Source organism: Oryzias latipes, chromosome 23 (assembly GCF_053564925.1).
Source record: "Oryzias latipes strain Hd-rR chromosome 23, Olatipes_Hd-rR_3.1".
NCBI lineage: Eukaryota > Metazoa > Chordata > Actinopteri > Beloniformes > Adrianichthyidae > Oryzias > Oryzias latipes.
Genome location: NC_136259.1, coordinates 4,250,404 through 4,263,701, shown reverse-complemented (window position 1 = coordinate 4,263,701; position 13,298 = coordinate 4,250,404). Strand labels below are relative to the sequence as shown.

Sequence of the window (13,298 nt, the reverse complement as noted above, 5' to 3'; positions counted from 1 at the left end):
GTGTGCCTCCGGGCCACGCCCTCACCTTGGGTCAGGCCGCTTTTGTCCCAGATCAGCTCCCGGACTTCAGTGTCTTCCACCACTTCCCTCCAGAACTGTAAGGAAGTAGAACAGCAGCTCACACCTGTTTCCTCGTGAAAAGATGTAGCCTACATTTCCCAGGATGCACTTTGAAGGAAGTCAGGAACTCAGGAGTCCCAACGAGGTAAAGGGAGCGGGAAGCGCGCCGAGTTTAGTTTTTGGACTTTCCTGAAGTCCTTCAGGTACAATAAACAGCGGCGTTTCTGAAGTTTCTGCATCTACAGGGCTTGCCGAAACGTCACTGAAATGGCGAGCAGCGTTGTATGGCCCCGCCTACGCCCTCGCCGCCCCCGTTTAACCCAGGCATACAGGCTGCACACCCCTCATCCTCCCACCCTGATCAGAGCTGCAGGTGACAAAAGAAACGCGGCAGCTTTTCTGTTGAGTTTATCTCCATAGCAACCATATTATGTTTAAGTCCTCTGGAGGTCACAACAGATCGATGTAATCTGAAGAAGAATCTGCAAAAGTAAACTTTTGGATTTCCTTGACAACTGAGGATTTTTGTTAACCACGCCCACATTCCTACCCCAGTCATATCGTATGTTTCTATGGTTTCGTGCAGCTTGAGCCAGAAATTCACAAATTACATTTTCACAACACTCGGATAAAAAATGTGCGAACAGTAGGGGAGCACCTTTTTTTCTTTTTTCAAGCTCGCCACGCAAACGCCGTTCAAAATCGACCACTAACATTCTAACATCCATTTCCCAAGTAGCTTTGCAGTGATGCTCGGAGAGTTCAGAGGCGTTAAATGAGAATCCCCAAGATTTTAACTCGTAGCTGGTACCAAAGGAGAGGTTATTGAAAATTCAACATGGCTGCCTCTTCCTGAGGTCAAAGGTCAACATAGGTTCAGTTGTAGACTTTGTGAAATTTGGTGAAGATAACTTTTTAGCCTCAAACGAGTCTCGTTTTTATGATTGTCTTTCCTGCTGTCATGTCAACATTTGTCCTCAAAAGTCCATTTTCTGCAGCTACTAGCTGTGCAAACATTTAGGGGTTTTGAGTTTGTGGGCGGGGCCACATTTTACTTTCAATGCGCAGTCAGACAGTAAGCAGAATTGCAAAAACATTTTGGGTCCTGGCAGTTTAGGACCGCTGCGGGGGCAGAATCAAAAAAGTCTTTACCCTGATGAAGTCCCGGGACGTTTTCTCCTTCCAGTCGCTCCCAAACACCCCAGAGAAGCTGCCTAAAGCTGCACACAAACAGAGGAGTTGACTTAGAGGAAGCCGCCCCCGTCGGGAAGAGGGAGAACGCTCCGAAACGAGGGCTGTGGACGTACAGTCGTCGAAGACGCCGGCGTGGGCGAGCAGCAGCGTGACCAGTTTGGGGTCCTTGTCCAGCTGCATGACGTGCTTGCTCTCGTTGGATAGAAGTGTGCAAACGTTGACGGCGAAGTCCACCTCGTTGGGGAGGCCCGACAGGAGAGAGAGCACCAGTTTGCTGTAGTCGCAGGGCGGAACGAAGTCTGTGGACAGTCCATAGCTTTGGCGGAGATAGTCTGTGGGGGGGTGGGGACAAATGGAAAATAGTTCAATTTAACTTCACACGATACGGTTCAGCTGTTCGATGAGGTTTCCCATCTGTACGAGGAGCACCAATGTTCAAGTTTAAGCCTGCACTGATGCTGAAAAACAACATTCTGAAGAGGAGAAACATCCTCGGGGGGGTTTACTGTACTGCTGCTTCCGGAGGCCGACCCTGATGTTGTAAAGATGGGATTTCCATGTTTCCAAGGGTTTGTACCATCATTGGCGCCAATATTTGTTATTCTGTCGCATATCTGCAGCAGCTTTTTTTTTTTTTTTGAACAGATGAGAAACAGATGAGAGCTGTATATTTTACTGTTACATAACAGGGATTATGAATCTTATGACTGACAAGGAGTATATTTGAATAAACCCATTTTGTAACTCAGACTAAACATTATTTATATTAATCATATTTGATTCAGTTTTTTTTGTTGGGCGAACGGTAAAGAAGAGGAGATGTACGTTTGGGGGGGAAGGGGGGGGGGTTGATGAAATTGGAAGATGATTATAGAGGGGGGGGGTAGAATCACAATTGATGGTAGTTAGTTTATAATCATAACCGTCAGGTGTAAATGTTGACCTAAAAGGGGCGGGGCCTGTCCACACACACTCAAATGTTACAAACATGCCTGTTGGCTCCAAACATGTTCACATACAAACATGTCAGCATGGACAGTACAACTACCGTTCACACGCGCATACAAACCATCACTTGTAAAGCATTTCATGCAGTCACGCAAACTATTTATGCAAAGGTGAGATGGCGCCTGAGCTCCAGTGATGATGGAATGTAAAAAAATAAAATAAAATAAAATAAAGAAGGACAGTGCTCGGCCCTCCCCCCACCAAGACCCCCGCCGCGGTTGAAGTTTAACTCCATTCACTGTGAAACTTTCAGGGAACTGTATAACTTGATATTTTTTAATTTGAACTAAACAAAGTTACTTGTTGGAGTTTCTATTCTGAATTTTGATGCCAATGTGTTTACTTCCACTTCAAATGAATATCGACTCCAAATATTGTAACCTGAAAAAATAAAATTGGTTGACCTCTAGTTTGCTGCCGCCAGACAAAACCCGCCAGAACCTGGACAGAAGTTCTTGTGAGTCGTTCAGGAACATTTATAACACAACTCAACTTTGTTCTCCGTTTCAAACTTTTCAATGATACCAACACTTTCAACTGGAGCTACATTTACTTTTTAACCACAAGGAGGCGCCAGAACAACAAAAAACTTCAGCTTGAGGCTTGAATAAAATTTGTTTGCTTTTATTTTTTGCACGTGCGTGTAAGATAGTCAACTCGGTTGTAATCAGCGTTAGAAATAAGGGGAAAAAAATGACAAGTAATATTTGGTTGTCCTCCCCAATTTGTGGTTGTCCTTGGATATCAATATTCAACAGCAACTAAACCTACTCAGATGTCAGTACTTACATCTTTATTTCTTCTATACATCTAATATCAACTGCCTCTTATGGTGGACATTTAAAAAAAACTCTTTAAATATTAAAAACAAACATTTTACTAAATATTATAGCATCTGGTTCCACAAAGTCTTGCCATGTAAATCAAATAATGTTAAGGTCAAATGAAAATACTTTATCTTACCCTATAATATATCAGAAAATTAATTACATTAGCCAACACTGTAACCTAATGAGTATTTTTAAAATTTAGAACACTTGTACAGACCGGGACTAGTACAGCATTCCAAATATAAGTTAATATTTATATGTGATGAAAAGTTATAATATGATATAACATCTATTTCAAATAAACACATGTGTAAATGATACCATGTTTAAATTGTGCGCTGCAGTAGCAGTAAAGACTAATTCCCTGATCTTTTAAACAAGACATGCAGGTCCAATGTTGTCATTCTGCGATGTCTTCGGACGTACTCTGTTTGTTCGGAAGTCACGTGACATTGTTCGTGTACACTCGGTTTTATCTTAAAAAGTCAGACGTCAGTTTCCCAAAAACTTTGAAAAATAGTCGAAAAATACCGAAATGTTAAATAAAAAAACCAGGTTGTCACACGGACAACCATCAGGTTCATTTTGGGTTGTCCTCCGTGAAATCTGGTTGTCTCGGACAACCGGATAACCGCTTATTTCGGACGCTGGTAATATTTGTCTTTTGCTACTATGAGAGGCAGGTTTGAAGGTCATAAAAGGAAGCAACATCCTCAGGTTACTGTTGAAAGCCTCATCGTTTGGAGGCGACAGAAGAATTCCAGTTCATCGCAGCTGAAGCTGCACAGCTCAACACCACAAACAAAACCATTTCTGCTCGCTTCAGTCGGATCCAGAGACAACAGGAAACTTTTCTGGCACCAAACATTTGAAAGTAAACCTGTAAAAGTAAAAATTAAGACTGAAAAAGATAGAAAAATAAAATGTAGAGAATAAACATAAAAAAAATATTTTAGGATAAAATATTTAAGACTTCAACATAAATTTGTTTTTTAGTTGTTTAACATGCTGTACTTTTTATCTGTTTCAAGCTTATTTTTTAAAACAGAACCATCGACTGTTTACGAGATGTGGACCGAGTGAGCATCCACAGAAAACACCTTGCTTCTGGTTCGCCGTTTTTCCTTGATGTGGACCTGACCACGTTGGAACCAGGCGGCGTCCGTATGCAGTGATTTGTCTAGACTGCGTTTCCATGGCAACCAGTCTCACCAATCAGGATTGAGCTTGATGGAAGGCCCCACCCCTAACACTGAAAGCGGTCAAACACTTCAAATGTTTGACATCACGCCACATACTTTTGAGGCCTCTGATTGGTCGGTTTCTAACTTTATTAACAACATAAAAACAACAGAAAAAGTACTGTGGAAAAAAAAAATCTAGAACATATACAAAAAAAGGTAGAAGATCAAGAATGGTTATTCTGGCTAATTGAATGACGGAGTTACAGCTGCTTCTTTCTGAAGTCAGTGGGTACTGAGGAGTCGCTCAGTCCAGTTCTCATGTACAGTCAATGGAGGGAAACGTCTTCAACTTCTAAGTTCAGATCTTTAAAGGTTTCCAGCTTTGGAACCATCCTGGAAAAAGTAGAGTGTTCCCACATAGACCAGCTTTTACAGTAGAGAAGGAACTTCTTTATGTAACAGAGTCAGATCTGCATTAATCATTAGTAACCATTAGCAAATTAAAAACATAAAACAAATGACACTTTGCAGCCCATGTAAGCAACAGTGCAGATGCATGCTGGGCTGTTTCAGGTCAAAAAGAGCTCTTCATGTTTATGTCTTCTCTGCAGAAAACCATCAGCTCACTTTCACACCAGTTGAAGGAGTCACATGACCTTCTCTGCATGTAAACACACACGTGAATGAGCATTAGAATGAACTCAGGCGTGTTTCCACAACACATGCAAGTGATTAGTGAACCTTTACGACTCCATGCAGCCAAACTGACACCACCACCACCGGCTGGTGGAGTTATGGAGTCTGTTAACTAAGCAGGCATAAAAAAACAAGCTTGCAGTAAAAAAACGTAGGAGTTGAATCTAATCGGAGGAAAAACCAGCGAGTGAAGCGTTCTCCTCATCAATAACCGCAGTGAGTAAAGCCAATTATCCCAGAGAGCGGCGGGCCGCTCCACGCCGAGCTGCCAGTGGAGCGCCAATGTTCACGCCAAGAGGGCAGACTGACAACACAAACGCACAAAGAAAACATTTGGTCACAGATCAGGCCGAACGTGTGGAGAGAGATTTGGTTGACAGGAAGGAGAATTCCTCAGCTGATCGGGAACCGAAAGCTCGTTTCCCTGATCTGGGGCCTCATTTATAAACGTTGCGTACGCACAAAAGAAGGCGTACGCCACTCTCTACGCAATAGTTGAGATTTATAAAAAGCAAACTTGACGGGAAAATGTGCGGTCCTCCACGCAAGCTCTGACCCAGGCGTACGCACAAAAACGGGTGAAATGAGAAACGGCGACACCGTCGGCAGATGGAAGAAACACGTGAAAGTGAAAATGACAATACTGCCTCTCAGAAATAACATGAAGACTTCACAAAGCAAGTCTTACAATTAACAGCTACACCAACACCCGTTTGATCGATCAGCAGTGAAACAAACAAAAAAATCAAACGAAAATTACAACAGAAATTCAAAAAAACTTATTTGCAGAAAGAAAAGTGAAATATGTTCTGCAATATTGGCATGTTGTGCAATTCATCCTCATAAATAATATAGTTAACAGAACGAAATAATGTACAGAACTGATATTCTCGTTAATGTGTCCGTCTGGCGGAGCAGATATAGGTGCGGACGTGCGGACGGACGGACGGACGTACTAATTGTCCACTGGGGAAAGTTGTTTTCATATTAAGACATTTCTTCATAAGCTACAGAATTATGGTATTCATGCATACGCCTTTGGTTTGTTTTATTTTTGATAAAACAATGTATGGCGTATGTCTCAACCATTCAGAAAGCAACAAGAAATTACATTTGTGCTGAACAATTTCCCATTTCCACGTCGATTATTACCGACATCTGTAGCTTGTCAGATGTAATTAAATGGAGGGAAATAGAATGCTCCATCACAATGCGTAATGACGCACAATGGCTGATCTTGCGCTCTTAGAAGATGTGGCAAATGGAAGAATTCGGAGTGAACGCATCTTTAGACAGCAAGAAGACGTGCTGGCAAATGAGGACGAGTGGCTTATGAGCCGGTTCCCACTTCCTCGAGCCGTCCTGTTGGACCTCTGCGGGCTTTTGGGCCCGGCGTTACAGAAGAGCACTCGGAGGAACCACGCGTGTCACCCGGTGCATCTGGCGCTCTGCCTGGTCCCCTGGCGCATGCATCTGGCGCTCCGGTGTGTGTGTCCCCCCCCCCCCGATGGAGCGCTGACAACCTCGAATGGTTGTGAGGCTACAGCATTTACGGCGTCTGCCACCGTTTGCCACTCACGTGCCTTTCTGGCATTAGTAATGCCCACACTGTGCCCTCCAAACAACACTTTTCTCCTCTTTTCCACCTCGCCAACGATAACTTCTACCTCACATTGAGTGAAGTTACGTTTTTTTGATTTCCTCTCGGTGTGTGCCATGGTTCCGCAATCAATGAATATTCATTTATGGGCGTTTCACTGACTATTTATGGACAAATATGGGCGTGTCATAAAGCCGCAAAAAGCTGCGCTGCATTTAGAATCGGTTGTGATTTATTAAGGGAAAGATGCGTAGGATGTGCGTGCGCACGGTTTTATAAATCCGAATATTTCTTTGCGTACGCACGTCCTATGTTTCATCCGTACGCCATTTCTGACGCAAATCCTACGCAAAGTTTTATAAATGAGGCCCCTGGAGACAGCAGAGCTCCTCTGACGAGCTAAACGGCGTGTGACGTCACTTTAACAGAGACAGCAGCGCCACAACGGGAGGAACAGAATAAACTCACCTTTATATATTTTTTCCCACATCCCTCTTTTATTGCAAGCTTTCTGCCTGTAGAGGGCTGTGGAGGAAACGGTTTAGTTTTACTTTTTAAGGTTTCTGGTGGTGCAGACTGGATCTGCATCGGTAAAGAGAGTTTTGAAAGAAAAAAAGACAGTTCAAGCTAGTTTTCACACTGCTCCTATAAGAGAGGACCAAACTGCCAGCGAAAGTCGGTGTCAAAATGTGTCTTGAAGTTGAGTTTTGGCATTTGGACCTAAAGTCTTCTCTTTTTGAAACGTTTCATCTAAAGACCTTCCTGGGGTGAGCAGTGACCAGAGCCTTCTAACCATTTACCACCATGGCTTCAGCTTCATCTTTACATTCTTTCAACTACCATAACAGTGGCACAGTGGTTAGCGCTATTGCCTCACAGCAAGAAGGTCCAGGTTCAAGTCCTGGTTGGGGACCTGAACCAGAATGTGTTGGTTATGGTTGCATCGGGAAAATCTGACTTCACAGGTTAACTGGTGACTCTAAATTGTCCTTGGGCGGGAACGCCACCGTGTATAGGTGTGTGATTGTGGCCCGGCGACAGACTGGCCAGCTGTCCAGGTATACCCTGGAACGCCATCCTCCACGAGTGGCCAGGTTTAGGCTCTGGCCCGTGACCCCGGAAGGGCCAAAATGGGGTTTAGAAAATTAAGCTGAAGCTGAGAAAAGCAGCTGATATAAAACACTTTACAGTAGTGAGGAGTTTACAAAAATCAGCTGATTCTTCATAAACAAGTAAAGAGTGTGTGTTACTTGTGTCGCCTGCAGCCTCTCCAGTGTTAATCGGTTAAGTCCAGACGCTATGGCTAAGTCCAAATTGCTTCCCTACCCCTCTAATCGTTGGGGCATTCGAGGCTGTAGTGGTGTCCGAAAGTCTTTTTTTAAGGAGGAGTCCTGGTAGATTTAGGGCTGGCTATCCCTCCGCCAGTAGCGTGATCTGCATCGCGCTTGTGGCGCAGAGGAGAAACGCATTTCCTCACGTGGGTGTGCTCTAATGCACAGAAGTTTACATTTAAATCCAAATTTGCACAACTTTTTTAAAGTTGTAAAACCGATGTTATTAATCTTCCGATCGCGCAGGCAGCTAGGTGCTGACGTGGATAACCGGCAACTATTGATGACATCATCAAGCGGTAGTGACTTCCTAATTTATAGATACTATTTTTTCCATACACCTCTCTGTTTTGAGGGATAAATGCAGGGATAGGGAGAAGCCGTAGGAAAAGGGAAGCAATTCGGATTCAGCCTATTTATTCAACTTCAAGACTATGTCACCTGGATGAAAGAGAACCTTCATTGACGTAATCTACAGGTGTTTCCCAAAACAAAGTCCTACCAGGGATGAGATAAACACACCGTCCTATCCATCTTCTACAATAAAAAGTGTGTTTATCTCTTCACAAAGACAACTGTATCAACGAGACATTTTCCAACCTTTCGTGACTTGTGCGGCTACCCTGTTAAGCCATTTTTCCAGTGGTCAAAATGCACAAACCTCAAGACACTTTGTCATATTTATTTTCTCTTGTTGACCAACTGGATACCAGGATACTTGAGACTGAACCAAGACTCATTCAGGCGGACCAGAGTTTGAAACTTTTTCTTTCACAATCGAGTGTACAGCAGCTGGAACGAGAGTCAGAACCTCAGAGTCGTTCTTGACGGGAAAAGGTGATTCGCCCTCTCCTGGACGCCTGCAGTAATGCAGTAAAGTGAACCTAAAGGCCAAACTCTTCATTTACAGGCCAACCTATGTTCCTACTTTCACCTGTGCTCATGAGTTTTGGGTTCCAACCAAAACAAGAAGAGCTGGAAAACAAGCTGCTGAAACGAGTTTCCTCAGAAGGATGAAAAGGTGAGAAGCTCAGCCCCCCAGGAGGAGCTAAAGGAGCTGCTGTTCCTCCACATCCAGAAGAGCCAGTCGAGGTAGCTCAGTCATCTCCTTTAAATGTCTCTATAAACGGCTTCTAAACGCCTCCTGCTTTGATCGAACTCTTTACAGAGTATTAACTGATTAATAAACTTGATTTACAGTGGGACTGACAGATCACAGTATGAACAGCAACAAGTCAAACAAACTTTTTTGGGTTCAGTCTCTGTATTTGGATCATTCAGTCCCTGCTGATCATTAAGAAGCGACGGTGGGGCAGAAAGAGCGGCTGAACTCTGGCGCCTCTGACAGCTGACTTGATAAAGAGACTTTGACTTTGGGACTCTTCCAAACACGCCACGCAGAGCTGAGATGAATGCGGGAAAGCTACAGGAGCGTTCTCACAGCAAACACAGCCCTGTGATGTCATTCAAGTGAGAAGAGGCTGCTGCTGTCCAACTGGACGACCAGTGAGCAGCCTGTGATCCAACCAGACGCCGACGAGCACCAAGCGGTAAACAGAACCCAAACTGTGCCGACAGTAAAAACGCCTCTCATCTTAAGGTGTTAAACCTACCATCAGGTAACAAGTTCAGGAAAATCCTGGCAATTCTGTTTATGTGAAGATTTTCTAAAAGCAAATCTCTGTGATCCATTCCTTTCATTTGACATAAACTGGTTTACAGATGAACACTTGATGTTTTTACCCTTTCTTTGATATTCTGGAGCAAATGCTTTTTTAAGCCAGTTTAAAAAAATCCTAATATAAGATAAGATACTTGATGACTAAAGATGAAAATCTCTCCAATTTGTACAGCCTCAGGAATCCCTTCAAAGAAGGACTGAACCAGGATTATTCATTAAGATAGAAATGAAGGACAAAACGATCCAAACTGTCCTCGAAGCTTCATTCACGAGAAAAGTCGAGCAAAAATCTAAAGACTTTGCCAACTAAACCTCAAACGGGAATATTTGGGCTTCGTTCCAAAAAGACTCAGAGAGAGAAAAGCGCCAGCGCTGCCAGTTGAGAGGAGATCCCAGGCTGAACCATTCAGATCCTAAACACACACATGCATGGGCAACCACCTCACCACAGGGTCTGATCGACAAAAACATCTGTGTTTCGCAGCAACCCTTCACTTCTCCTTCATCAGACTATTAAAGACGAGGAAACTCAGATTCTGTTTCACAGCTCTGCTGCTGCCCGATGGATGATGGGTAATGACAGGAACCGAAGCGTCAGCTTACCGGAAACAAGGTGCTGCTGGTAGTTGTAGGAGCTGGGAGTTGCACCGACTGGAAGAGAGGTTTTGGGATTTCCCGGCTGTGCTTCTTCATCGTCCTCGCCGAAGTGGTGGACCTTCTCGTACTTCTCCAAGTATCTGTGAGGATGAAAGGGGAGGAGGAATTAGGAGGACATGTCCAGCTAGAACGTTAGCTAGAACTTCTATTAAGTGGTTTCAGAATTTACACTTTGAATTGATTTCTCAAAAATATGTTTATTTGTTTACATTTTTTTTCCAAAGAAGCAGCGTGGAAACATCAAATGAAACGGACCTGCTCTAGTACACTTTTAAGATTCTTTTCAGTTTTTACTCCCCCTTATAAAGGTAAAGAAGCTCATCTGAGCAGGTCGAGCACCAAAATACAGACAGATGGATAAAAACAAATAAAAATAAACCTCTAAATGTAAATAAAGATTATTTTTTACTCAAAAAATATGATCCATTGTTTCCTCTCTTTACCTTGCGTCTACATTTCTCAGATTGAATCCATGAACCCAGTGTGGTCTTTCTTATGGTGAATGAATATAGATTTGTTTTGATTATAGATTATTGAGTAGGGTAATCAGCTGGTGGGTCACATGTTTGTGGGCGGTGACATTAATTGGCTTTAACTCACATGGGATGTAAGATGGAAGGGGGGGGGGTGAGCTGAGTTGTTTACCTCTTTAGTGCTTTTTTTTTCTCTCTTTTTTGATCCCAATATAACAAGTGGATTAACTTACCTTCATTATTCATTATTAAAACTTCAAAATACAAACTTCGTTATGCTCTATGGTTTTTTTGGAGCGCGTCATTCAATACCCGGACCCACCCAGCGTTAGCCTCTCAGCAACTGTTTGGTTTTGAACAATTGAAGTCGCTACACACAAAGTAACTGCTCTTCACTGAACGGCGTTTTCTTCTCAACCCAATGAGGAGGAGCGGCTCCAGGGGACTCCTCAGAGCAGAGGAGGAACCACAACACACTGGTCTCTGTGCAGAGATGTCCAGCACCGACATGATCTACAGATCATTTTGTTTGGCATTTTAAAACCACCAAAAGCTGCCGTTCATTTCTGTTAATGAGTACTGATGGGTGGTGTAACAATTTATCCAACCAGATCAATCAGTCTGTGGTGAATCAAATGGAATCGATCATTATAACACTTCAAAATGAGATAAATAGATCACTGATATTAGAAAATTCCACCTGGATTTATATACAGTAGGCTAATTTTACTACAACATAAAAACGACAAGCAGACAAAACACACGTGATGTCAGCAACAATGGATCCTTCCAGTCCAATGAGTGGAAACACTGTGAATTTAGAAAGTCATGTGACCATACAGTGTGCTAGAATGTTCCAAGAATGTTTCAGTTGGACGTGGAAAAACACCAGAACTTTAGGAAACTAAAATGTGAATGGATTTGACATTAATTCTTGTTTACGTGTTTCTTGAAGAAATCCAAGGAATGTGGAAAACTTCCGCTGAATGTTCAGGATCCAGGTGTTTCTCTGAGTTACACTGGTTGAAGTTTGGGCTAAAGATGACCTGGATCCCTAGGAGCTCAGTAAATCGGATCGTTCAAAATGAACAGACTATGGATGGAATACTTGTTAAAATGAAGCGTTACACCGCTAGTATTAAGGCTGAGTCTTGTTTGTTTCACAAACAGAAGAAATCCTGAGAAGGAGACAAATCCAAAGCAGGAGGTTCTTTATTTATTCAAATCAACCCTTTCATCTTTGTTTATAATTCCAGTCGTGACGGCCACAGACTCACAGTAAAGTTATGCACTCTACAGAAAGGTAAAACATCAGCTGAAAGAAAACTTCTATGTTCCCTTCAATTCAACTTAAACGTTCCAAAGCAGAAAAACAGCTTAAACTGTACCATGGTTACCATCAACCTCAACAGTTTACTGTATCTGAGAACCGGACCCAGTGAGTGACACCATCACCCATACAAAACGGCTCAATTCACAATACCAATGGCGCCACGTTGGAGCCAGATGACGCCAGTAAGCAGTGTAGGGCTGAAACGATTCCTCGAGCCTGAACCGTACTCCGCTTCGCGTCGGACAGTTGCTTCCGCGAAGTGCGTTAAAAAGTAATAAACGCACACTTCGAAGGCCATTAACCCGCTTATACCATGGTCAGTTACAAAAGCAAAACATATTAACCAGGTTTTAGTCCTTAATTCTTGTTTTTTTTCCGATTTGGATATATGTTACGTGATGCGGCGCATCGTCGCGCAGCACCACCGCTGCAGTCAAGATTCGGCGATATATATATGCTGATGGGTTGAATAAAGCATCAGTTCAGAGAGAAAGTTCATCTCTTACCGCTTGTTTTTGTCCAGATGATGAAGCTAAACGTTGTTCTAAAGAAGCCGGCGCAGTGATACAAAACATTTAAGCTAGCTGACCGGAACTTCTTTTTTTCACCGTGCGGTTATCAGGTTTTAATGCACACCCAGCAGCTAATCAGAATCGAGTATTCAACCGGACCATGGTATAACTTGCGATAAAGAAAAAATATCATGAATAAAATGAAGATTAGCAAGAAGATGGTATCAGAGCAAGAATGGTTCTTCTGACCAATAGGATGACTAAGTAACAGCTCTTTATCTCTCTTTAGAAGTCTATGGGATTTTGGGACCAACGGGTACTTCCTGTTTGGAACGTCGGGGGGGAGGGGTCACTCAGTCCAGTTGTCATATTCGAGTCATGAATGACCTTCCTGAATGTAGGTAGAGAGCAATAGCAGCTGAGCTCCATCTCCAAGGATAAAGAATTAGTATACGAGTATCTTACGTCATGAACGTGTCTGACAAAGTTCTGTTCTGACTGTATTATATGACCACACACCTGCAACTGCAGAGCTAAGCGTTAGCACAGGAAGATAACCGTTTAAAGCTCATCCGTGTTAAAGAAAACGCTCCACAAGAAACTCAACAAATGTCTGTTTTTGGGCAACACACATTTGTAATATCAGCATGTGAACACAATTCGACACTGTACAAAGCTAGCTGACAGAAGACTCCCAGCTAACTCCACAGATCAACTACTTTACTTTAAAGTGTTTGCA

The 13,298-nt window shown here is 43.0% G+C and overlaps 1 protein-coding gene across 3 annotated transcripts in view; it reads right to left on the bottom strand.

The window, feature by feature from the left end:
* arid2 (AT-rich interactive domain 2) overlaps positions 1-13,298 on the bottom strand; it is a 42,067-nt gene that overhangs the window by 15,910 nt on the left and 12,859 nt on the right. For all 3 annotated transcript variants that reach the window (XM_023952211.2, XM_078942152.1, XM_078942153.1), the window contains 4 exons: positions 10,188-10,321; positions 1,368-1,586; positions 1,213-1,280; positions 26-95 (listed from right to left, as the gene is read on the bottom strand). In XM_023952211.2, the coding sequence (XP_023807979.1) occupies positions 26-95; positions 1,213-1,280; positions 1,368-1,586; positions 10,188-10,321 (491 nt within the window). The remainder of the gene's footprint in view (positions 1-25; positions 96-1,212; positions 1,281-1,367; positions 1,587-10,187; positions 10,322-13,298) is intronic.